The following is a 25596-nucleotide window of genomic DNA, read 5'->3' as shown; positions in this document are numbered from 1 at the left end:
GATCAAGGCTGTGTGCCTGAGCTCCAAGCTCTTGACCAAGGCTTCTTTCATTGATTTTAGAAGCTACTTCGTCTACACAGCATCGGTCCCGGATGGTAGACCTGGTCTGAGGACTACAGGTGGCTCTTTTGTGTTCAGCGTGCGTTGCGATCTTGCGTTGCTGCATACAGTTAAAACCACCTGACTATTCTAATTGATACTTTCTGCGTGTAATCTTCAAGTTGACACAAACTTTTCGTGCAGTGACTTGCCAACATGATGTAGACGTGTAGACCTTGGTGATACTCAGCCCACTTTATAATGACTTCATCGAGTCTACAGATATGCGCAGCTATGAGTGAATTATGCTGTTCCAGGGGTACAGTTATGAAGTTAGTCCAACGGGTGCGGGGCGATGTGCAGCAAGATTGGCGGCAGGCGACCCCACCAAAAGCCGCCCGGAGCCCCCAGCTCCACGGGCCCTGCATGTGCGGCTGTGCAAGTGGCGAAGGACCGGACGAACCATGATTGCTCTCAGCCCTCGAACCTTCTCTCCTTACACGCTTCTTCCAAGGTCAAAAGCCTCTGGATTCTCCTCCCTATTATCAACTCCCACCACATTGTTAGGGAATCTATTTGACTAGCACGACTGCATCCGCTGCTACAAAATCCGCAGAAATGCCTGCGCCACTGGCCAAAGGTGAGTACGGATAACTCCACTTATGCATGTTGCTGCGGTGTCCCCAGCATATCCAACGTTATTTCTCTTGTCGCGTATTCCTCTGCTGTCTACTGTACTTCCCTATGCCAACCTGCTTGCAGGCACCGGCCCGCGCTTCGCATCTCCGCAAGGCAACACTCAAACCCCGCCGCACCGTCCTAACCACCCCTTCACATCAGGCCTCATAATCGCCGCGTCCGTTATCGTCGCCGCCGGTATCGCCATCTACGAGTCCCCTCAGGTCAGACAATGGGCCGACCAAACCCGCCGCAAGATCGCCATCGCGCTGCATAACCTTGGCGATGACATTCAGCCTCGCCGCCCGAGCGAATCGTCCGATGACTTCGAAGCCAGGAAGCAACGGAGAGAGGAGTTGATCAGGAGGAATAGGAACGAACTGATCAGGCGGGCAAGAGAAGAGGGCATAGCTGTCGATTTGGATGAGCTGGCTAGGATCGGTGCTGAGACGGCTGAGGTGGCTGCCAGGCGGTCCAGGGCTGACCGGACGAGAAGCTTCGACGACATGGTCGGCAGTGATGGCATGCTCAGGGACAACGCGACTGCAACTGGCATGGACAACTCGAATGGGAATCTCAAGAAGCGTGGTGCTGCTGGTTTTGCCGCCGGCTCCGCTGCCGCTGCTACCATGGCCAACCCCTTCTCCGACGACCAAGTCCTATTCGACCACGACGAAGACGAAGCGCCCTCACCGAAGCCATTTAACTACGAAGAACCTGCCGCCCGCGAAAGCTCCGCTACAATCGTAGCCGACGTCCCCTCCACACCCACCACCGGCACACTCGTCGACCTAACCCCCGACCCCGAGCACTCTCTCCCCGAGACCCCATCGCCCGCGCAGCCCGCCCAAGAAGACGCCGATCAAGCCGCCCAATCCTTCTACTCCTTCACCTCCTCGCAAGCAGGCGAACCCACTCCCTCCCACCCATTCTTCGACGACAACGACGCCGAGCACCTCTCCACCGGCACCCTAACCCCGCGCTCCGAGCGCTCCATGACCATGAGCGGCTCTGTCGCCTCCGCCCACGCAAACGACATCGCCATCCTCAGCATGCCCAACAGCGAACAAAACGACACAGACCACGACGCCCGTTCAGAAAGCGGGTTTACAGATGCATTTTCCGAGGGCGGCTTCAGCGAGTTCGACGGCGACAGGCAGGGCATTATGACCCCTACGAGCTGGACGGATGTGGGTAGTGATGACGATAGTGAGTGGGGTGGTGCTGGACAGGCGGGGCATGTGAGTCAGATACATCAGTAGATGTGGATATGCTGGGAGGCGGAAGAGGGGATCTCACTTGTTGGCTTCAAAATGATATTATAGGGTGGCATGGCGTTGAAGGGTATACTTGGGATCAGACGTGTCCCGGCGTTTTGATTTAGATGGGATTGGGGTTATGGATCTCTAGGCTGCTATCATCGCTATCAAATTCTTAACATGTATCTTCCCTAACAAGATCATTCAGTGACCCATCCTGAGCTACCGTCCACTTCTCCCAGCTGGGTTGTGGGATCCTGGTGCAACTCTTGCCATTCTATGGTAGGCCTATCGTTATCAACACATATGATGGGACAACCAGCTCAACAGGGTCCAGAGAGAAGCGGGCACGTGGGGGCGACTGCCTGAATTCTCGCCTGAAATATTGAGTTTTCGTCGCTTTCTCTCTCTCTCTTCATCTCTTCACACTTTCGCCTCAGCACTGCTCCTCCTTGTCCCAGACAAGTCATCTTCAGTTCATCTCTCAGATGGCGAATACTGTCGCCTCCGGCCTTTCAGATGACGTACCGACCCACGACCATATCGACTGGTCTGTCGCGAAAGATTACTTCATGTATCGACGCAACCTGGATCGTACATCTGTAGGACAGTGCGACCACTACTATCACTACTCATCTAACCGCAACGATGAAGCTTGGAGGCACTGGTGTAGCGACCACCACAGACCCGATTCTGAACTCGTCTTGATGCCGCCACACGTAAGCAGCAAGAACTGTCAGGTCAGCAACAAATTCAATCTACTTAGGCTACCGGGAGAGCTAATTTCAAATATCGCAGACCATCTAGCGCCTATCGATCTGCTTAGCTACCGCACAGCGTGCAGAGACATAAGGAGTCTGACTGCTACAAAGAGGACTCGAGCACGCTTACATCGACTTCCAATCGAAGCCCTCGACAAACACGCTTAGAGGACCCGCAAAGATTGTTTTAATAGAATGGCAGAGTATGAGAACTTTAACAACGTTCTTTACAGATACACTCCACGTGGCAAGCTCCTATGCAGCTACTGTATGGACCTCCACCCGATCTCCTCTTTTAGCGCAGCCGAAGTCTCGAAGCATAGTACCGGGAGTGCATACCGAAGACGCTGCACAGCATCCCAGGCTAAGGTATATCTTTGTCCTCATATGCAGTTATCCTTCGAAGACTTGAACCAACTATGCAGAGGCCTCACGGATCGTCTTGTATGCGCACTCTGCTCCGCGAGCTGCAGTTCCGGGTCAACATTAATCGGCGCTAGCGACCACTGTTCATTATCCCGAAGGATATTCCTACCTATGGCAAGCAATAAGTACATCTGGCCGATGCTAGGATGTCTCCCCATCCGATGCGATTCCTTCTCCGCAAAATCAACCATATTGTCCACTCTTCGCAAAGTCGTCCAAAACGCGGACATGTATATCTGTCCACATATACAGATTAGAGACAGAACCTGCAAGATGCTTGGTAATATAATAGAGGAAGCGCTTCTCCGCCCCAACCGAAAGCACAGCTCTTTTCGAATGGCATCATACAAGGCGACCCGATTCTCAGGCTGTGAGAAAGCTGGATGTATAGCGGGGGTAGAGGTGATTCTGGAACAGCATGGCATTACTATCGAGGCGATTAGGAGGGTGAAAATAACGACGGTAACAGCGGAGAGTTGGCTAGTGAGTACGCAGTCTCCTGTGGCGGATGCTCGAGTTTAGGAGACTGCTGAGAGGTATTTCTGGTGTCAGAGGGGCGAAACTTTGGGTTTCGGTATGGAGAAGACAAACGGAAGCAAATTAGGCCGGGTAGATCGCTGTGTCTCGATGAACCGAGCTACCCATCACATACGAACACACCTCCTCTTCAATTGTTCTGCTCGCTGACGAAGTACACAAGTGAACAGATGCGCGGGTAGATTTTCTCTTCATGAGAAGCTCAGCGTCATCAGATGCTTTTGATGGGATAACCCAACCAAAGAGGTCGATCAACCATGGGCGTGTCTGCGCACGTGATCACTAGCGCGCACTGCTGCCTCGCCTCTTGGACTTATAACCAACAAACCTCATCCGAGCACTCTTCATCCATCACATCGACCTCTTTTTCTTCCTAACATTCGAAACAATTTCCGTTAGCGGTCTCGAAGATCCAGTATGACAGCAACCGGACCTCCTAAGATCATGTATGGTGCTCCGCCGTATCGATATCGACACAGTGTCGCTGGCGATGATGCCGCAAAAGCCTACTTCATACACCGATGCAGGCGTGATCGTGCCGATGAGCAAAAGTACAGCGGCCATCACTGGCCCGATCCAGCGTTCGTGTTAATGCCGCTGAGATCACGCAGCGAAACACCCCGTGCAAGCAACAGGAGCAACCTCGCGCATCTGCCTGGGGAACTTCTCCTGGATATCTTCGAGCTTCTCACCCCAGTCGACCAACACAGCTTCCGTACCATATGCAAATACGTTTGGATGGTATCCGTCACGAACAGAGTTATCGGAGACCTTGACAACGACGCCGCTGACGAACACGCATGGCGACTACGAAAGGATCGCTTCGACCGATTTGCTGAGTACGAGGAGGCTAACGACGCTATCAGACGGTATACCCCACGCGACAAGCTTCTTTGTAGCTACTGCATGGACTTGCATCCACTGTCGGCCTTTGGAGCGCTCGAGCGGGAATGCGCAGCTATCATCGCGAAGGAAAGACAATGTACGGCTTCCGCGGCCACAGTCTATTTCTGCCCTCATACACAAATGGCCTTCGAGGACTTCATCAGGCTACTCAGATCCCCAGATCAAGAGTATCAACGCCTAGTATGCCCTCAGGCCTGTGAGCCTCAAACTACATATTGTAAGTGGGCGGATGGCATAAGGCTGACTCGAATGATTCCCGTACCTCGGGTGGACAGGGAAACCATCTCGCGTCCGCAGCAGTCCGCTTTTGCACACGAAACCTGCAAAATTTGCAACATTCGCCGCTTCCCTGGATCTGAAGCCCCGAGCGAGATCATCAAGGCATTACAAGACATAGATGTATATGTCTGTCCCCATGTACAGGGCAAAGAGGCAGCTTGCAACCTGCTCGAAGCCCTCTCGGCAAGCCCGCATGTCCATCCTGTGTGCAAACACATAATCAGTCACGAAGAAGGGATACTGATGCCGAGTGTACGCGAGCGGTCAACATGCGAAAGTGATGGATGTGAGGCGATCTTGAGCGTCATACTGGACGAGTTTGGCGTAATGATCAGGGTGACTAGGGAACTGAATCTACTGTCGGTTATGGACGACAACTGGAATGTGGTTACTCAATATCCGTTCCTCGGTCCAAATTGAGGAAGCTGTCCTACGCTGAAGCATATGCTGAATCAAGACTTTATCCGCCACAACAGCAGGCTACGGTCTTGGCAAGAGCACGCACGAACGAAGTGGCACGAAAAGGCCCAGCAGCAGACAAAATTACAGCTCCGCAAACCCATCTATACATCACATAACGACACACTTCTTCCCTATCCTCTCTTTCTCCTTTCCTCCTTTTCTTCCCTCCCTCCCCCTCACCAAAACTTCATCACACACCTCCCTCACACCCCCTACATACTCGCCCCTCAACACCCTCTCCACCTCCTCAGTCAGCCTTTCAATACCTGCTACGGTCTGAAGGCCAACATGTGCTATATGCCCCTGTTCGATCGGCGCAGAAAGCCCCCGCAAGATGGCGTTGTACCTGTCTATGTAGGGTTCAAAGGCGGGGGAGTTGCGTCGCTGCGCGATGTTGATGATGATGGAGCAGCGATGAAGGGCTCTTGTTAGACGGGGGTTTGTGGGCGGTGGGCTGGGGGTTGGGGGTGGAGGGACTGTTCGGCTTGGGGCTGATGGTTTAGATGACATTGTTGGTGGTGTGTAGGAAAGGAGTGGATCGAAGTAAACTCTGGATAGAGCGATCGTAGTGTGGGTACTATATGAAAATCCAGAAGTAGTTCAAGTTCTCATGATGAAATGCTGCGTCATCACAGCTGTCACAAGCCGTCATTCATAGCTGGTCGTAAGCTGGCAAAGTGTCTCCAGCGAGACCTGGAAGCAAAACATACAATACATTTCCGAGTCACAAAACGTCAAATACCTTTGCAACACAGCGACTGGAACATACCTACTCATCACGTGGCATACCCTCACATATCCTCCACCCAATCGACACATACACACCCTGCGCCTCCTCCTCCTCCACAGCCACAAACTTGCCATCATGAAGCACCCACATATATTCCCCCGTCGAAATTCCGCACCAACAGAATACTCAGCCATTCTCCCACCGCCCAATACACCGCTCACGCTCTCCCTCCTGACACCGCCCCGCCACCCCTCCCCCATCAACCCACAAAAGCTTCTCTTCACACGCTACGAGCACACAGCATACCTCGCAAACACCCTGTTAGCGGCGATGCAAGAGGTGTTCTACCGCGTCGTGCCATACCCGTTCGACATGAAGTTGTTAAGAAGTATACATAAGTTCAAGCCACTTTTATTAGAGGCAGTGAAGAGGTTTAAGGAGATCGAACTGATGTATAGAAAGGCGGTGGAGATGGGAGTGGAGATTGGAAGGGGTGGGGGTTTTGAGATGAGCATGGAGAGGGGGGTAAATGAGTTGGAGGAGTTGCTTGGGAGGGCGAAGGGGGTGTTTGGTGGGGGGTTGGGGATGTAGGGAAGTGGTGATATTCAGCTATGTGGGGTATGTATATTCGTTCGTGCTGTGAACTATACATGTGAATCAAAGTCCAGTAACTTTATGGCAGCGGTCTTTTCGATTCTTGAAGAAACAGTACGCCAACGCGAGTAGGCGGGGTGTGACCATTATTGCTCGGACTCCGAACGGTGACGCCCAATGCTCCACGTTTGCCATGCAAACAACCTTCATGCCACGAAACAGTGAACAGCCCATCATTCCATACACCCAACCACCTCCACACCTCCTCTCCCCTCCTCGTCATGCCCGATATCCATCTTCGATAACACCTCTCAACCCACATACCAGCATCCCCACGCATCGCCAGCGCAACTCCAACTCCACCCACTGTTTCTTCCTACCCAGAACACCCCACCCCACTACACACACCACGCCCTTCAAAACATCATGCCAACAGACCCCCACGGGCAAGCCCACACCGGCACCTTCGGCCTCTTCGACGACCCCGACGAAATCGCACAAACAACCGCGCGCGAAGAAGCACACGAGATACACCGCCTGGAAGGCCAGATCCGGCGCCAAGAACGGCGGGACCGGCGTCTTGATAGGAAGGAAGAGAAAAAAGCTGCGAAAAGAGCTGCAGCGGGGAAGCCGGTGGGGTTGAAACCACAGTCCAAGATTGTTGGGTTATTTGGTAGAGTCTTTGGAGGTCGCGATCGTCCTACCACCATTGGGGGCTCTGCGGTTTCAGTGGGGAATGATGGTGAGGGTGGTGATAGCGATGGAGAAGAAGGGGTGAGGAAAGTGGAGAGAGTGAAGAGGCCGGGGTATAAGATTGTGAGGAGACCGGTGACACCGGAGCAGGTGTATCATGCTGAGGATGTGGATGCTAGTGTAGATAGTCCTTGGTTGAGGGAGTGTGGGATGGTCAGGGTTAAGAGTGAGGGGAAGGGGGGGTGTCATATTGTTTCTAAGACGGATATTGAGAAGAGTGAGTAGGTGATGGGGGTTTTGTGGGTGGCTTTTTGAGGTTGCGATGATACCCGGGTACGTGTGGAGGAAGGGGGTGCTGCTGAGTGAGGGTTGATGGGTAAGGGGGCTTTGCCTACGTCTTTTTGGTCGGTGGCCCTTGTAGCGTTGTCAACTCTTTCAAATCTTACTTCTCATGTCTCTGTTCCTGCTCGTTGAAGCGTCAGGTTCTTGTCTAAGCTGCTTTCGCTATCAGCCCCGCAGGACCTTTTTGAAGCTTTAGCAGTGCGCTGCTGGATGCGGGGTCGGGGCATGGCCTGCTTTCCAGAGATGTATTTCTTGCCTTCGAACCCGTCATAATAAAGTCGTTAGCTAGATTGAACGCGTGTCCATCGATTGCGACGAATAGCAAAACATGACAGCGAATAGATGGGGTTGACAGATGTCGATGGTCTGGCCACGCGCGCTAATGTTTGCTATTTGCTGTTTCGAGCAAGCGTTGGCCAGGGGATCGGCAGACTAAACCACTTGCAGCAAGCCGCAAGGGAAGGAATAGATGGACAGGGCTTCACCTCGACTTCTTGTTCTACACCGCTGCCGCAAACGAACAACACGCCAACCTCTCAATCGCACCCAAACCCCGTCGCACTCACCACCGCGACCCCCAAACCCCTCCCACACACACAACAACGACCCCACACCATGTCGGCCCAGCCAGAGAACCAACAGATGGAGGGCGTCCAGGACCCCGCTACCGACGTCAAGGGCAAGGGCAAGGCTCAGGAGGGCGAGACAGTAGAAGAGTCCATGGACGACGACTCGAGCGACGAGTCTGGCGTTGAGGACCAGGTACGTTCTCCGCGCGCTCACCGCCACAACTTCACGCGCAACCCAGCTAACATGAGCGCGTAATAGGCCGGCGAACGTAAGCTACCCTTTCCGCGCACCACCACACGCCTGAACGTGTCGAGCTAACACGCAGACAGCCGAGGAGCCCGATGAGGACAACATGGAGGAGATTGACACGTCCAACGTCCTGAGCAGCCGCACGCGCGGTAAGAACATCGACTTTGCCAAGGCCAACCAGGAGCTTGGTGATGAGGATGAGGAGGACGACGATGACGACTTTGTCGACCCTGATGACCAGATGAAGGACTAGACGTGTTGCAGTAGCGACATCCGTCTTGAGGTATGTTGGCAGCCAGCCCGCCCTTGCTCAATGGACCCCGCTAACATAGTAACTTTTCAGGACTTCTCCGGCGCGTTCGATAACATCTTCGTCAGCTCCGTACTTTGGCTAGGGTTATGTGATACATATACAAAAGGCATTTGGGTAGCGGGGAATGGAACTCTTACCGACGTACTGGAGTCTCGGCGCGACTTTGCAGGTATAGCGGGACATTGAGCTGTGTGGATACTTTGATGTGTCGCATGAACGATGGCCTGCATCTTGAGCGCGTACATGGCACCAGCGTGCGTTTATGAAATGGAAATGATGAATACCCATGGACTTGACTTGGCTACTCGCGTGCATGTGAGACCGAATTGTTAGGCTACACTCGTCTTGTTTGTTGCAAGCGATGGACATATCCAGCGATGAGCTTGCGGGCTGCTGGATAACACAAGACAGAACTTGGCGGTCCGGAGAAAGAATGCTGGTTCTCAAACACGCTTACCCCGCCTTTCCTTGGTACTTCACGTCCTTCCAACGCGTGTGCACGGTACTACCACTGTGTCCAGCCCCATTTTGAACCAACAGCAGGAGTGAGTTAACGTTACCCTACCGTTACCTATACCCTAGATTCCAGGATCCAATGAGCTAGTCAAGCTGCAGTTGCAAGCACGGCAGTCACTGTTACGATTCTTCCCAGAAGACGGTGCTTCGGAACCACCGACAGATTTTGGGCAGATGTTATGTGATGGGAAGCGTACATGTGCATTAATTCATACGCGGGATCAGGTGAGGTCCATGCTGTTACTCGCTATTACTAAGATTGTACGTAAGGTTACTGCGAGGAGGGCGACTTGATGTGTCAAGATATCGTCTGAATTGAGGATAAAGGGAATTGGAAAGAAAGGCGAGAGTCGGGATCGTGTGATGAGTGTTTATCTTCAATTGGGAAGTAGCAGTACGTTGCAGTCACGACTTCCAAGGTTGCGACTGCTGGTTTCGCCAGAAGGAAAGACGAGAAGGCACACCCTGACTAGATGACAAAGACCATATACCTCAGACTGCACAGATTAGTAACGGATGAATGCGACAGAATGGCCCGGGATACCAGCAATGTCACGAGACCAGCAATCCCAGGAAGATCATCCTCTTACGTATACACCTGTGGCAAGATTGACTGCCCCAACCCCATGGCACAGCATCGAGACCCTGGAAATTGACCCACGTAACACGTTGTATATGTTAATCCCGGAAAAACCTTGCTGCCTCCCACTCTTGCCGTTTCTGACCCAAAGCGGAAAGCATTAGGTACACGAATCCTACGGAAAGTTTTTTGTTGCCTGCAGGCTGAGTTGACGCGCTAGCTCAGGGTCCTGATGAGCTGCCTGGAGTATCCGCCGCGGACTTGAGCAGCAGCGCCAGACAGCGTCCGAGGCGACATCGGCCAGGTTCAAAGGCAACGGGCTCGGCTGCACTGGCTGCGCGACACGGATTTGCCTGTTCTCGTGACTCGTCTCCCGCTACGTACTGCCGCCAGCTAAGGCAAACTGTCTTCCGGTCTGTTCCGAACATGATGAGGACATTGATGTGTGCTCGCCAGCCGTTACGTGGCGACGGGATGGCCAGAGTCGCCCAAATTTCTAAAACTCCAAGGACGGACCTGCGGAGGGTACAGTAAGATGAATTTGTTTTTGAGTTTGCGGCTAGGCAGAAGGATAATCACTGCAAGCTGGGCGAGCGATGATGTCGACGAGTGCGCACAAAGAGAGGTTCATCGACGCTCCGCTGCTGGATGGCGGGGTTATATTGATCTCCCGTCCAACGAGCGTCGACACGACGTCTTCCGTCGCGCGACCGTCCGCCCTGGGTCGCGCTTGGGGAGAGATAAGGCCTGAGATGACCCTCTCGAATTACGACAGACAAGTCGTGGGCTGCCGAGGCGAGGCCGCCGGGCCAATGGCAGCGGCCGCTTTTCAGATGATGCGGCGTGGGCTGCAGCGGCAATCTAGCCGGTGGAGCAGAGGCAGAGCGGAAACACATGCAAGTCCTGGTCATCAGATGTCAAACCGACCTTCGGAGCCCAGGATGCGGCGCACGGCCAAACTGCTGCAGGGCGGTCGCGCCTGCCTGGCCACTCACATCCTGCCCTTTGGTCATGGAGTGGCAGAAAAACCGTGGGGTAGGCCAATTTTACAGGCGCAAGACGCCGCGAGCAGTGAGGGTAGACAGACGTTGGAGGCAGTGTTGTATTCTACGACGAGTTCATAGAGAATGTAGCGACTTCACATTGGAATATTTGGTATATAGTGGTATACCTGGGTATCGTCTAAAGTGATACGCGATCACAGTCCGAGGTCGGGTCCGCTCCAACTTTCCATGCGATATTCACTCGTAAAGTACCAAGACCACCTCCAAGACCAGGCAGTTCCCAGTTCGCATCGGCACACACGCGGAGATGGCCTAAGTGACAGCACGAACGCCTCCCTCGACACGCTTCCAGCCCGGTAATTGGACAACGTTGAAGTCAAGTTGTTAGCGCATTGGGAAAATATCCACCCCACCAGGAGCCCTCCGCTCTCTTATTCATAAGCACGCCCGCCCAATCTCCCGCGACCCTCTGTCTCTTCACGTACCTGCTCGACACACAATCGCTACACTTTGCTTGCCGGAACACCGCGAGCCCACCACCAGGCCTGTTCCACCAGCCCTGCTAGCAAGTAAGTCGCCCGCCTCCCACATGTACACCCGCTGCACCCATCCACCACCCGCGCCCAAACATTGTGCTTTTCCACCACCCGTCCTGCGTGAACAACACAGACACTCGTTTTACTGGTCTACGCGTGCCACCCCGCGTTAGCCCATTCGCTATTCCCTTATCAGCGCACTCGTGCTTCCAACAGCTATCAGTCGCCGCTGGGTATGGGGGAACGTCATAGCCCTCAATCGCTATATCCGGCGGGTGAAGCTGGTGACGAATCCAGCCCATCTTTCTGCTGCCTTTGGGGGTGATAGACACCAGCGACCCCGTCCTTGCAGCGACTGATCCCCACCCACATTCGTTGCTTTTGAGCTAGAGCTCTAGGCGCATCCGTACCAAATATCTTTGATCCTCGGCTCGCACTCACCGACAAACTCTTCTCCGAATTGACAACTAATATCCGCCTCAGACTTCACCTAGACACTATTACCAGAGCAGCAGCTCCAACTTGACGCGTCGAGCGACCCCGCCACACTCCCATATCGATACCGCAGCCCCGCTACCCACACCAACGAACCCAGAACTTCGGCCTTTCGCCGATATAATGGGTCGGGTCTCGTTCGCCGAAGATACAAAATTGCCCCAGGAACCCCAGATTGAAGAGTATCAGAGCTCCGTGTTCGAGTATCAAGATGGCCCCGAGAACAAGTCGTGGGCAGGTGCGCTGCCGTTGAAGCAGGGTCTCTACGACCCGGAGCTCGAGAAGGATGCTTGCGGTGTCGGTTTCGCTGCGTGAGTGACGGAATTGCGCTTTCTGTGGAGTGTGAGGGCTGACATTTGCGTAGCCACATCAAGGGCAAGGCCAGCCACAAGATTGTCTCCGATGGTAAGAGCGAACAACGCGAGAGTGGTGCAGAATAGAGTGCTAACAAATTCGCAGCACGGTCGTTGCTATGCAACATGACACATCGAGGAGCCGTGGGCTCAGACGCACGCGACGGTGACGGTGCAGGTGTAATGACATCCATCCCCCACCGCTTCTTCCTCAAGGAGTTCGAGCGCGAGCAAGGCTACAAGCTACCAAGCCTTGGCCAGTACGCCACTGGTAACCTGTTCTTCAAGCCCGACGCCACCATCTTGGAGGAGACCAAGGCCATGTTCGAGGACGTTGCAGACCAACTCGACTTGAGGGTGCTCGGATGGCGGACGGTGCCCCGCGATTCCACACTTCTTGGACCCGCGGCGCTTTCACGAGAGCCCATCATTCTCCAGCCATTCGTGGTTCTGAAGACTGCCTACGGCGACGCCCGAGAGCCCAAGGCGGACTTCCAGGAGAAGTACGACAACGCGTACTTTGAGCGACAGCTGTATGTCATGCGAAAGCGGGCTACACACGTCATTGGCCTGCACAACTGGTTCTACGTCTGCTCTCTGAGCAACAAGAACATTGTTTACAAGGGTCAACTATCTCCCGTTCAGGTCTACGAGTACTACCACGATCTGCTCAACGTCGACTACGAGGGTCACTTTGCACTAGTGCACTCCCGTTTCTCTACCAACACATTCCCCAGTTGGGACCGTGCTCAGCCTCTGCGATGGGCGGCTCACAACGGTGAAATCAACACGCTGCGAGGAAACAAGAACTGGATGCGCGCCCGCGAGGGTGTCATGAAGTCCAGCCTTTTCGGCGAGGAGCTCGACCTCCTCTACCCCATTGTCGAGGATGGTGGTTCCGACTCTGCGGCTTTCGACAACGTTCTTGAGCTGCTCACCATTAACGGTGTTCTGTCACTCCCAGAAGCAGTCATGCTGATGGTTCCAGAGGCATGGCAGGGCAACAACACAATGGACCCCGCCAAGCAGGCCTTCTACGAGTGGGCTGCCTGCATGATGGAGCCTTGGGATGGTCCCGCTCTCTTCACATTCTCGGATGGACGATACTGTGGTGCCAACCTCGACCGTAACGGTCTTCGTCCTTGCCGTTACTACGTTACCGATGACGACCGCATCATTTGTGCGTCTGAAGTTGGTACCATTTCCATCGAGCCCGAGCGAGTTGTACAGAAGGGTCGTCTGCAGCCCGGTAGGATGTTGCTCGTCGACACTGTCGCTGGACGAATTGTCGACGACGCCGAGCTGAAGAAGAGCGTCTCAGAGCGTGTCGACTTCCGTTCTTGGATCCAGAAGAACCTGCTTACTCTTCCCAAGATCCTGGAGGCAGTCCCTGCAAAGGGTGTTGACCTATCATACCAGCTCACTGAGACTAAGCTACACGAGGACCCTCGTCTACGGGCATTCGGTTACTCGCTTGAGCAAGTCAGTCTGCTTCTTGGTCCTATGGCCGCCGACTCAAAGGAGGCTCTTGGATCTATGGGTAACGATGCTCCTCTGGCTTGCTTGGCTACTCAGCCTCGCCTGCTGTACGAGTACTTCCGTCAGCTCTTCGCCCAAGTCACCAACCCTCCTATCGACCCTATCCGTGAGGCTATTGTCATGTCGTTGGAGACCTACGTCGGTCCCCAGGGTAACCTTCTCGAGATGGACGAGTCACAGTGTGGTCGTCTTCTCCTTCCTTCGCCCATCCTGACGCTCGAGGAGTTCACAGCGTTGACCAACACTCACAAGCTGTACTCTGACTGGACCGTCAAGAACATTGACATTACCTTCCCCAAGAGCGATGGTATTGAGGGCTACATGGCTGCTCTCGACCGCATCTGCGAGGCTGCCACCGAGGGTATCCAGGCTGGCGACAATATCCTTGTCCTGACCGACCGCGCTGCATCCGCTGACCGCGTTGCCGTGTCCGCTTGCTTGGCTACTGGTATGGTCCACCACCATCTCGTCCGCAACAAGTGGCGGTCCAACGCTGCTCTCGTTGTCGAGACCGGTGAGGCCCGTGAGGTGCACCACATGTGCGTGCTCGTCGGATATGGTGCTGATGCCATCTGCCCGTACCTCGCCATTGAGTGTATCCTGAAGATGCACCGCGAGGGTGTCATCCGGAAGAAGCTCAGCCCTGAGCAGCTCATCGACAACTACAAGCACTCTTGCGATGGTGGTATCTTGAAGGTCATGAGCAAGATGGGTATTTCCACCCTCTCATCCTACAAGGGTGCTCAGATTTTCGAGGCTCTTGGTCTTGACGACTCTGTTGTTGACCGATGCTTCACTGGAACTGCCTCTCGTATCAAGGGTATGACCTTTGAGCTGATCGCTTCCGATGCTTTCGCTCTTCACGAGAAGGGCTACCCATCGCGCGCCATTGTCGAGGTACCTGGTCTCGCTGAGACTGGTGAGTACCATTGGCGTGATGGAGGCGAGCCTCACGTCAACGACCCGACTGCCATGGCCAACATCCAGGACGCTGTCCGCACCAAGAACGACAAGTCATACGAGGCCTACTCTATCGCTGAGTACGAGCGCATCAAGGACTGCACCCTCCGTGGTCTCCTTGACTTCAACTTCGATGACCGTGCACCCATCCCCATCGACCAGGTCGAGCCCTGGACTGACATTGTGCGCCGCTTCGTTACCGGTGCCATGTCCTACGGATCCATCTCCATGGAGTCTCACTCTACGCTTGCTGTCGCCATGAATCGTCTTGGCGGTAAGTCAAACACTGGTGAGGGTGGTGAGGACCCCGAGCGCAGCTTGCGCATGGAGAACGGTGACACTATGCGCTCCGCTATCAAGCAGATCGCCTCCGGACGTTTCGGTGTCACCTCCAACTACCTCGCCGATGCCGATGAGCTCCAGATTAAGATGGCTCAGGGTGCCAAGCCTGGTGAGGGTGGTGAGCTTCCTGGCCACAAGGTCTCCGGCTCCATCGCTAAAACCCGTCACTCCACTCCCGGTGTCGGTCTGATCAGTCCTCCTCCCCATCACGACATCTACTCTATTGAGGATCTCAAGCAATTGATCTACGATCTCAAGTGCTCCAACCCCCGCGCTCGTGTCTCCGTCAAGCTCGTCTCCGAGACCGGTGTTGGTATCGTCGCTTCCGGTGTCGCCAAGGCCAAGGCTGACCACATCCTCATCTCCGGTCACGATGGTGGTACTGGTGCTTCTCGATGGACTGGTATCAAGTATGCTGGTCTTCCGTGGGAGTTGGGTCTTGCCGAGACTCACCAGACTCTTGTCCTCAACGATCTCCGTGGTCGTGTCATTGTTCAGACTGATGGTCAGTTGAGAACTGGACGTGATGTTGCCATTGCTTGTTTGCTTGGTGCTGAGGAGTGGGGTTTCGCTACCACACCTCTTATTGCCATGGGATGCATCATGATGCGCAAGGTAAGTTTTGACTATACGAGATGCATCTGGAACATATACTGACTTCATGATACAGTGCCATCTCAACACCTGCCCTGTCGGTATCGCCACCCAGGACCCTGAGCTCCGAAAGAAGTTCCAAGGTACACCCGAGCATGTCATCAACTTCTTCTACTACATCGCCAACGAGCTCCGTGCGATCATGGCCAAGCTTGGTTTCCGTACCATCAACGACATGGTTGGCCGCTGCGAGGCTCTACGTATTCGCGACGATCTCCGCACTGCGAAGACTGAGAACATTGACTTGTCTCTCATCCTGACTCCCGCTCACACCCTGCGCCCGGGAGTTGCTACCTTCAACGTCCGCAAGCAGGATCACCGTCTCCATGTTCGTCTCGACAACAAGCTCATTGCTGAGTCTGAGCTTGCTCTTGAGAAGGGTCTTCCCGCACGCATCGAGTGCGATGTCGTCAACACCGACCGTGCTCTAGGTGCTACCCTCTCATACCACATCAGCAAGCGCTACGGCGAGGCTGGACTGCCCCAAGACACCATCCACGTCAACATCCGTGGCTCTGCTGGCCAGTCTTTCGGTGCTTACCTGGCACCTGGTGTTACTCTTGAACTTGAGGGTGACGCTAACGATTACGTCGGTAAGGGTCTTTCTGGCGGTCGCCTGATCATCTACCCTCCCCGCAACGCCGTTTACCGCGCTGAGGAGAACGTTCTCATCGGTAACGTCTGCTTGTACGGTGCCACTCGCGGTACCTGCTTCTTCCGCGGTATCGCTGCCGAGCGCTTCTGTGTCCGTAACTCTGGTGCCACAGCCGTTGTTGAGGGTGTTGGTGACCATGGTTGCGAGTACATGACTGGTGGCCGTGTTCTTGTACTTGGCTCTACTGGACGTAACTTCGCCGCCGGTATGTCTGGTGGTATTGCATACGTTCTTGACATCCACAAGGACTTCGAGCAGAAGGTCAACCAGGAGATGGTTGAGCTTTCCGGTATTGAAGAGCCAGAGGAGATCGCTTTCGTGCGTGGACTCATCGAGGACCACCACCACTACACTGGCTCCGAGCTCGCCGCACGCATCCTGCTCGACTTCACCCGCGCACTGCCCCGCTTCGTCAAGGTCATGCCCGTTGACTACAAGCGCGTCCTCCTCGAGGAGAAGGCCAAGGCTGCCGAGAAGAAGAAGAACGAATACCCTCTTCCCCTCCTTCCTGGCAACTCCGTCCGTGCCAGCCACGAAGAGTCCCGCAACAAGGAAGCCGAGGCCGAAGCCAAGGAGAAGAAGAAGAGCGACCTTCTCGACATCGAGGAGAGTGTCACTGACGCAAAGGCCGAGAAGAAGAAAGCGCTCGTCCTTGACAAGACTCGCGGTTTCATGAAGTACCAGCGCCGATCTGAGAAGTACCGCAACCCCAAGACACGTACTCGTGATTGGGCCGAGCTGAACCAGCGTCTCAACGAGGATGAGCTCAAGTACCAGACTGCTCGTTGCATGGACTGCGGTGTTCCTTTCTGTCAGTCTGATACTGGCTGCCCGATCAGTAACATCATTCCCAAGTGGAACGAGCTCGTTTTCCAGGGACAATGGCGTGACGCCCTCAACCGTCTCCTTATGGTAAGTCTCGACACTCCAAAGTATATGCGAGACAAATACTGACATTCTTGGGTGTACAGACCAACAATTTCCCTGAGTTCACTGGACGTGTTTGCCCGGCTCCTTGCGAGGGAGCCTGTGTTCTTGGCATCAACGAGGACCCCGTCGGCATCAAGTCCATTGAGTGCGCCATTATCGACCGTGGTTTCGAGAAGGGCTGGATGGTTCCCTCGCCGCCTCAGGTCCGCTCTGGCAAGACTGTTGCCATCATCGGTTCCGGCCCTGCTGGTCTTGCTTGCGCTGATCAGCTTAACAAGGCTGGACACACCGTTACCGTCTACGAGCGCGCTGACCGTGTCGGTGGTCTTCTCATGTACGGTATCCCCAACATGAAGCTTGACAAGAAGGTCGTTCAGCGCCGTGTTGACTTCATGGCCGCCGAGGGTGTCAACTTCAAGACTGGTGTCACTGTTGGCGAGGATGGCCAGACCAACCTCGATGCTCTCCGCAAGGAGTACGACGCCGTTGTCTTCGCCACTGGAGCAACTGTCGCCCGTGACTTGCCAATCCCCAACCGCAACCTGGAGGGTATCCACTACGCCATGCAGTTCTTGCACAAGAACACCAAGTCTCTCCTCGACTCCGAATTGGCTGACGATGCTTACATCTCGGCCAAGGACAAGCACGTTGTTGTCATCGGAGGTGGTGACACTGGTAACGACTGCATTGGTACTTCCGTTCGTCACGGCGCCAAGTCAGTCGTCAACTTCGAGCTTCTGCCCCAGCCTCCCGCTGAGCGTGCTCGCGACAACCCATGGCCACAGTGGCCCCGTATCTTCCGTACCGACTACGGTCACAACGAAGTCAAGACTCACATGGGCAAGGACCCTCGTGAGTACTGTGTCATGTCCAAGGACTTCGTCGACGACGGTAGCGGCAAGGTCAAGGGTATCAACACTGTCCGTGTTGAGTGGACCAAGTCCGCCTCTGGCGGCTGGGACATGAAGCACGTCGAGGGCAGCGAGCAGTTCTTCCCCGCCGACCTCGTCCTGCTCTCCATGGGTTTCTTGGGCCCCGAGCAGCGCGTCATGAGCGATGTCATCGAACTCGATGGCCGCAAGAACATCAAGACTCCTCCTGGTCACTACAACACCAACCTTGCCGGCGTCTTCGCTGCTGGTGACTGCCGTCGCGGACAGTCCCTCATCGTCTGGGGTATCAACGAAGGTCGCCAGTGCGCTCGCGACGTCGACACCTTCCTTACCGGCTACGGCACTTCCCTGCCCGTCACCGGTGGTATCGTCAAGCGCCCACCTTACGAGGCCATGCACAAGCACACCGCTGCTCCCACGGAGAAGCTGGTGACCGTCGCCGCTTAGATGCGAACATGATTATAACGATTACTTTATGAAGTAGAAAAGATGCATGGGAAAAGATGGTTGGGCTCATGATAAAAGATGGGGGGTCTCGGGTTATATTCACGATTTGTTTGGCGTTTGATCTTTTGTGTACAAGCATTTTCCCTCGTTTACCTGCACGATACCTTTTCAGTATGCGGAGTCAGCTGGGTGGCACCTGCAGTGTACAATGTTTTCTTGCTTTGGTTGTTGGCTTTTGGTTAATTCATTTCGCACTCAATTTGTATATATATGCGAATGCTATGTTCAAATCATCATTTGACAACTTCCTGTGGCATGCATGTGAGGTTCTTGACTATATTGATTATCGAAAATGCGCGGTACCATCATAGTGAGTACAGTCATTGTAAGTGCGGCTGAGATTTTTTACATGGACCTTTCATAAGCGCTGAGAGTTTGGCATCAGTGACAGTCCGTCGCCGCCGCTTCGCTTCGCCAGGCCGCGAATGCACAAAGCCAAGATTCAGGATTAGTGACGTCACGCACCTCCAACTCCAGATTCGCCGTCAACAAACCACACCCTAGGCAGCAAACATCGCTCGAGCGATCAACTCTTTTTACATGTCGCTATGCCCCGGTGACAATTAGATACTGAGGATGATACCCCGTACCGGCTGGCATCAAGCCTGCCGTCGCCCTGTGCAAGGGCCATTGAAGCACGTTCACGAAGCCGATCCTGGTTGCCGATCATCGAAAGTGTACTAACAAATCATCAGAAATATCCATCCGACACTTGCTGCGACTTTGAAACCAAGTGATTTGGCTTGCCGCAGACCGTGGACCGTCCCCGCTCGGTATGTGACTGGACTACAAGCAGGCGAAGACAAAACCGGCCACATCAGCGCCGGGCCTAACGAAGGAATCCTTTTCTTCAACAATGTCTTCCCAATCCAGATCCGCAAGGTACTGGGACTTCCTCTCCCTGGGCTCTTCGATCGCCTTATCAGTCCAACCATCTCTGGCACCGACCCCAAAGCCGTTATTGAGCGAGCAAGTGTGAAACGCAACCTCCAAATTACTGGCACTGAAGTGCTCCCGCGGACGAGAGAGGGAGGAGCATTTGTCAAATTCACTCACGATGGCAATGCGTCCGCTTCTGAGATCGAGAAGGTGCTGCAGCAGTACCTGAGAGATGAGCCAGTCAAGCCATGGTGGAGTCCGTGGAAGAGGATGCGCGCGAAGATGGTCAAGGGAAAACCTTGGGTGGAAGATCTCATGCGTCTGCCTGCTTCACGCCTGCGGGTCGAGTTTGTGTCTGCTGAACCGGGCGTTCCAGCTTCTGAGGCTGTTGAGATGAGCCAGGAGCAGCTCTTCCAGTTCTTCAGGCCTTATGGCAAGCTGGGAGATATCGTTATGCAACCTCCGGATTCGAAGGTCCTTCCCAAGTTCGCGTATCTGGACTATACTAGTATCGGTAAGGCTATCATGGCGAGGAACTGCATGCATGGCTACGTGGTTTCGGAAGCTGAGGGTGGAGGCAAGTTGGGTACGGTCTTACGGTTGAAGTACGAGCAGAAGATCAAGCCGAGGTATATCAGGGATTGGATCTTTGGTCATCCGAGGATCATCATTCCGATCATAGCGGCCCTTATTGCAGCTCTTGTTGCTATCATCTTCGACCCGTAAGTCAGTCATGCACGTTTACGACCCAAACTGACAGGTACACAGCATCCGCACATTCTTCGTCAAGGCCCATATCACGCGCAACTTCCATATCGAAGACAACAAGTGGTACCAATGGATTAAGGGCTATGCTACGGACATCATTCACGGCGGCAAGACGCGCGATGACGACGACGGCATGGATGCCATCTGGGATGACAGAAAAGACAATATCGAACAGATCCAAACCTGGTTGATGGAGACTGCCGAAACTTTCATCATCGTTCAGGGCCCTCGCGGTTCCGGCAAGCGCGAGCTCGTCGTAGACCAGGCCTTGGAGGATAAGAAACTCAAGCTTGTGATCGACTGCAAGCCCATCCAAGAAGCCCGTGGCGAGAGCGCTACTATCAACGCTGCTGCGCTTTCTGTGGGATACAGACCAGTATTCAGCTGGATGAACAGCATATCTGGAATGATCGACATGGCCGCTCAAGGTGCTACAGGCGTCAAGACGGGCTTCTCGGAGACTCTTGACTCTCAGCTCAGCAAAATTTGGAACACGACTACCTCGGCTTTACGACAAATCGCACTGGACACACGACACAAGAACGACAAGGATGCGCACTTGGGCGATGACGAGTGGTTGGAGGCACACCCGGAACGCAGGCCTATTGTTGTGATTGACAACTTCCTCCACAAGAGCCAAGAAGGCGGCATCGTCTATGATAAGATTGCTGAATGGGCTGCGCGTCTCACAACGACGAACGTGGCTCACGTGATCTTCCTGACCAATGATGTCGCATTCAGCAAGTCGCTCTCCAAGGCGATGCCAGACCGCATGTTCCGTCAGATCTCGCTATCTGATTGCAGTCCGGAGGTCGCGAAACGATTCGTAATCACCCATCTCGACGCCGACGTCGAAGACGACCCAGCGCCAAAAGACGGCTCACCCAAGAAACTCCCCTCTCAACACCGCGACGATCTCGACGAGCTCGATACCTGCATCGACCTTCTAGGCGGCCGCCTCACAGACCTCGAATTCCTGTCCCGCCGAATCAAGACCGGCGAAACACCCACCAAAGCTGTCCACGAAATCATCGACCAGTCCGCGTCGGAGATTCTCAAAATGTTCATCTTCGGCGCTGAAGACGAAGGCGGGAACCGCCACTGGAACGCCGAACAAGCCTGGTTCCTCATCAAGGAACTCGCCCAGAAAGAAAGCCTCCGCTACAACGAAGTTCTCATCGATGATATTCTCAAAACAGGCGGTGAATCTGTTCTCCGTGCTCTCGAACAAGCAGAACTCATATCCATTGTCTCTGGCGCGAATGGCCGTCCGTCTATCATCAAGCCAGGCAAACCCGTCTACCACCCTGCGTTCAAGCGCTTGACTGAGGATAAGGTGTTGAAGTCAAGATTGGATTTGGCTATCCTGACGCATCTAACGAAGATTGAGAGCGCGACGATTGATAAGTGTGAGAATGAGTTGTTGCTGCTGAGCAAGTTGAGGAATCAGCCTGCGCAGACTGCTGGGAGGGTGAATTATCTGCTGAGTAAGTTGATGGTTAGTCAGGGGAAGGTGGAGAGGTATGAGGGGGAGATGAAGGGGTTGAAGAAGGTGCTTGGGAAGGAGTATTAGGATTGAGGACTACGTGTATGATGATACCATCTCCCTTCATGAAATTTGTAGATGCTATGCGCGCAGCCGTGTGGAATTGCTACGGTGACCCCACCTGTTCAATGCTTGTGATGCACTGACCTCAGAAACAAACCCGTCCCGAAGAGCACGAAATACTATCGGCATTGATCACAGCAGCGAATTCACCGCTATGAGTATGCCTAGCAAAGTCCGCGGCGCATTTTCCTCTGACATCACCGCGCCAATGCCAGGGTGAGACCGAGGATCGGGCAGAAGGGACGCATTTTCCCGCCGCAGCAGCCGAAGTTGAAAGCAGGGACGTGCACAACCGAGCAAGCAACTCGACCGTGAGCTCCACCTCATCCACAACGCGACCTTGCCCACTGCCATTGCGCAACCGTCCTTAATCCCCTCCCAGCGGTCCGCGCATCATCTTACTCTGCTCGTCGTACTCTACTCTTCTCACCCACTTTTATCTTCCCCACCGGACTTATCATCCTCACAACTTCGGCGCAATGGCACCTTTAACAGATGCGTCGGTCGATGACCTCAAGAGCACCGTCACCAGCCTTGAGAAGCGCATCGCTGACCTGGAAAAGAGACTCGCGGGTCAGAATGGGGGCGCGCCTGCGTCTGCGGAGAGCGTCAGGATGATCTTGATGGGCCCGCCCGGTGCTGGTATGTTGTTCCTAGTTGAGAGAGGGTAAAAAAGGCAGTTTTGCTTACACGGCATGTTAGGCAAGGGTACTCAAGCGCCCAAGATCAAGGAGAAGTTCTGCGCTTGCCATCTTGTGAGTTTTTGAGAATGAGTGGGATAAGGGATTGGAGGCTGACAGATTGCAGGCGACCGGAGACATGCTGCGCGCGCAAGTCGCGGCAAAGACTGCGCTCGGCCGGGAAGCAAAGAAGATCATGGACGCGGGTGGTCTGGTTAGCGACGAGATCATGATCAACATGATCAAGACGGAGCTCGAGAACAACGCAGAGTGCTCCAAGGGGTGCGTCCCCTCTTCTACACACTTTTGAAGGACATGCTAACACAACCCCACCCCCAGATTCATCCTCGACGGCTTCCCCCGCACAGTAACCCAAGCCGAGAAGCTCGACGGCATGCTCAGCATAACCAAGAAGCCCCTCCAACACGCCGTAGAACTGCAAATCGACGACGGCCTCCTCGTCTCGCGCATCACCGGCCGCCTCGTGCACCCCGCCTCCGGCCGCTCCTACCACAAGATTTTCAACCCGCCCAAGGCGCCCATGACGGACGACGTGACAGGCGAGCCGCTCATCCAGCGCTCCGACGACAACGAGGACACGCTTAAGAAGCGCCTGTCAACATACCATGCCCAGACTGCGCCGGTTGTCGCATACTACCAGAAGACGGGTATCTGGAAGCCGGTCGATGCGAGCCAAGAGCCTGGCCAGGTATGGAAGAGTCTGCTTAAGATTTTCGACGACAAGGCCATGGTTGCTGGACGGACGGGTAGTCTGCTCAACAAGGTCGGGCTTAAGAACTAGGTGGCCTCCGGCGATGTGAGCAGGGAATGTGGTACCGGATTGCGAAGATACAACTACGGGTCACGCCTACGCTTTCATACCGCCAGGCAGACGCGTAGAGTCTCGCAGCAGTCGGCTGATCATGTTTCAAAGCCACGTTACGAGAAAAGTCCACTTTTACGCTTTGGAATGAAAGAATGCACATATGGTTTGGATGGGTTCCTTGTACTTGTACAGATGCATACGCGTGGTGTGGGTGGTCTGTGGGGGCATACCTGTGTATTTCAGATGGCTCTTGCGGACTGGTTTTCTGGTAGTTTACCGAGATCGGGAATGCTAGAGATGTTCATGATTGATGCTTATGTGGTCGCGAATGTGGCCTCTTGCGAACCGTAGTTTTGTGACCACACCCAAAAGTCTATGAGGATGCCTTGTCCTGGTGATTGAAACATATATACTGCACACTGCTCGCAAGTCACTACCTTTAATGTTCCTTGCGCCACAAACACACGTGCTCCCTCCCGCCGCCGCCCGCCGTTCCAACAACGTGTTCCCTAGTCCCAAGTCGCGCGAACCCGTGGCCTCGGCGTTAGCACAACACAACTTCTCCTAACCTCCGGGGCGACTTGTCACTCCCGCGAAAAAGTGTCCTCAGCGTAATCTACTCCACAGCACACGATTACGCTTTCGTATCGTATACGCGCATTCACCGCAGGCGCAATCGCAATCGCATACCTACCTCAACGAACCGCGCGCGCCACGCTCCAAACCTTAGACCCCAGGCCTCGAGCACAACGCGCCGAAGACGAAGACGAACCTCAGCCCATAACGCTTCTCCCGCACCCGAAAAAGGTGCCACAGCACACCTGCCATCCCACTCTAACCCGCACCACACACACACACACACACACACACATATACGCTACAATGTCAAGTAGATTCACGCGCGCCGACCCCCGCGACGACCTCTTCTCCTCCTACAACCGCAGCGCCTCGCCCTCGAAGTCAAAAAACAAAACGCGCGCTTCCCCCTACAATGCCAGTATAAGCCAGGGGTATGGGTATCCGGGTTCGTCTGCGGATGCGTATTCAGGGGGAAGTAGTGGGAGTGGGAGTGGAGGTGGAGGGCTGTATCCTGGGGGTAGCGCGGGGGGAAGTGCGTATGGGGGTGGTGGGTATGGGGGGTATGGGGTAGGAGGTGGGAGTGGAAGTGGGAGGGGAGGAAGTGGTGGTTATGGGGGAGGACGTGAAGATGGGATTTACAGATCCGCGACACCGAATTCAAGAGGGCAGTACTCGGCGGCTGTGTTGGATGAGTTGGAGAGTCAGAATGATGAGCATGTTGGTGTTTTGACGGGGAAGGTTAAGATGTTGAAGGATGTATGTTTTGCCTCCCTCTCCCCCTACATCCTCATATTGCATGCGGAACGGTCTGCTAATGTTGAAATAGTTAACTCACCTCATCGGCGACGAAATCCGCGACTCCACCACCCTCGCCGAGAAGATGAACGACCAGTTCGAGAATTCCAGGCATAAGATAAAGGGCACTATGAATCGCATGTTGAGGATGGCGCAGAAGACGGGTGTGGGGTGGAAGGCTTGGGTGGGGTTCTTTGCGGCGGTTATTTTGCTGTTTTGGTGGGTGTGGTTGGGTTAATTGGAGAGGATCACAAGAGGGGAAAAGATAGGAGCATGGGCATGGGATATGGTTTAGAAGGAATGCGCAATGTTGGTGCTATGATATCTTTAGAAGGATATGTAGAGAGATGGTGGGTTATGTTGCATTGCATCTCGCATGGTGTTGGGGCGTTCGGTTCTTAAATCGAGAGATTTACACGTTAGGGTGTACATACTAGAGCATTCCGTACTAAATTTGTGTGGCACATTATCGGGTCCCGATACTTTCACTGTTTGCATAGTGTGCCTAATGCCCCAGCTACTCCTTATTGGTTGCACTTGAAGCCTAGGCGATTAGAGTAAAGTAGCCGCCACGAATAGTTTTCAAATATCTTGCTAGCTCATTAAGTATGTATCTCTCTTGTTGTGTTTTAGCTGTGCAGCAATTAACATAGTTCTA

The 25596-nt window shown here is 54.2% G+C and overlaps 5 protein-coding genes across 5 annotated transcripts; all 5 read left to right on the top strand.

The window, feature by feature from the left end:
• Positions 1-657: 657 nt before the first annotated feature.
• J4E79_009707 (uncharacterized protein) lies at positions 658-1979 on the top strand (the record flags this gene model as incomplete). Its single annotated transcript, XM_049358550.1, has 2 exons — positions 658-679; positions 802-1979. The coding sequence occupies 2 exons, from the start codon at positions 658-660 to the stop codon at positions 1977-1979; spliced, it is 1200 nt and encodes a 399-aa protein (XP_049207020.1).
• A 6342-nt stretch (positions 1980-8321) lies between these two features.
• CHZ1 (Histone H2A.Z-specific chaperone) lies at positions 8322-8778 on the top strand (the record flags this gene model as incomplete). The annotated part of the gene is made up of 2 exons (XM_049358549.1): positions 8322-8468; positions 8602-8778. The coding sequence occupies 2 exons, from the start codon at positions 8322-8324 to the stop codon at positions 8776-8778; spliced, it is 324 nt and encodes a 107-aa protein (XP_049207019.1).
• A 3314-nt stretch (positions 8779-12092) lies between these two features.
• Positions 12093-18742, top strand: GLT1 (glutamate synthase [NADH]; the record flags this gene model as incomplete). The annotated part of the gene is made up of 5 exons (XM_049358548.1): positions 12093-12280; positions 12334-12374; positions 12429-15778; positions 15834-17384; positions 17444-18742. The coding sequence occupies 5 exons, from the start codon at positions 12093-12095 to the stop codon at positions 18740-18742; spliced, it is 6429 nt and encodes a 2142-aa protein (XP_049207018.1).
• A 636-nt stretch (positions 18743-19378) lies between these two features.
• On the top strand, positions 19379-22022 carry YME2 (mitochondrial escape protein 2; the record flags this gene model as incomplete). The annotated part of the gene is made up of 3 exons (XM_049358547.1): positions 19379-19437; positions 19498-20403; positions 20450-22022. 3 exons carry the CDS (start codon positions 19379-19381, stop codon positions 22020-22022), a joined length of 2538 nt encoding a protein of 845 aa, XP_049207017.1.
• Positions 22023-22537: 515 nt separating this feature from the next.
• Positions 22538-23540, top strand: ADK1 (adenylate kinase; the record flags this gene model as incomplete). The annotated part of the gene is made up of 4 exons (XM_049358546.1): positions 22538-22700; positions 22761-22813; positions 22866-23020; positions 23078-23540. 4 exons carry the CDS (start codon positions 22538-22540, stop codon positions 23538-23540), a joined length of 834 nt encoding a protein of 277 aa, XP_049207016.1.
• Positions 23541-25596: the final 2056 nt, after the last annotated feature.

The sequence above is a fragment of the Alternaria viburni genome, assembly GCF_023758015.1.
Source record: "Alternaria viburni strain BMP 2772 chromosome Unknown scaffold_26, whole genome shotgun sequence".
NCBI classification, from domain to species: domain Eukaryota; kingdom Fungi; phylum Ascomycota; class Dothideomycetes; order Pleosporales; family Pleosporaceae; genus Alternaria; species Alternaria viburni.
This window is presented reverse-complemented; position numbering and strand designations above follow the sequence as displayed.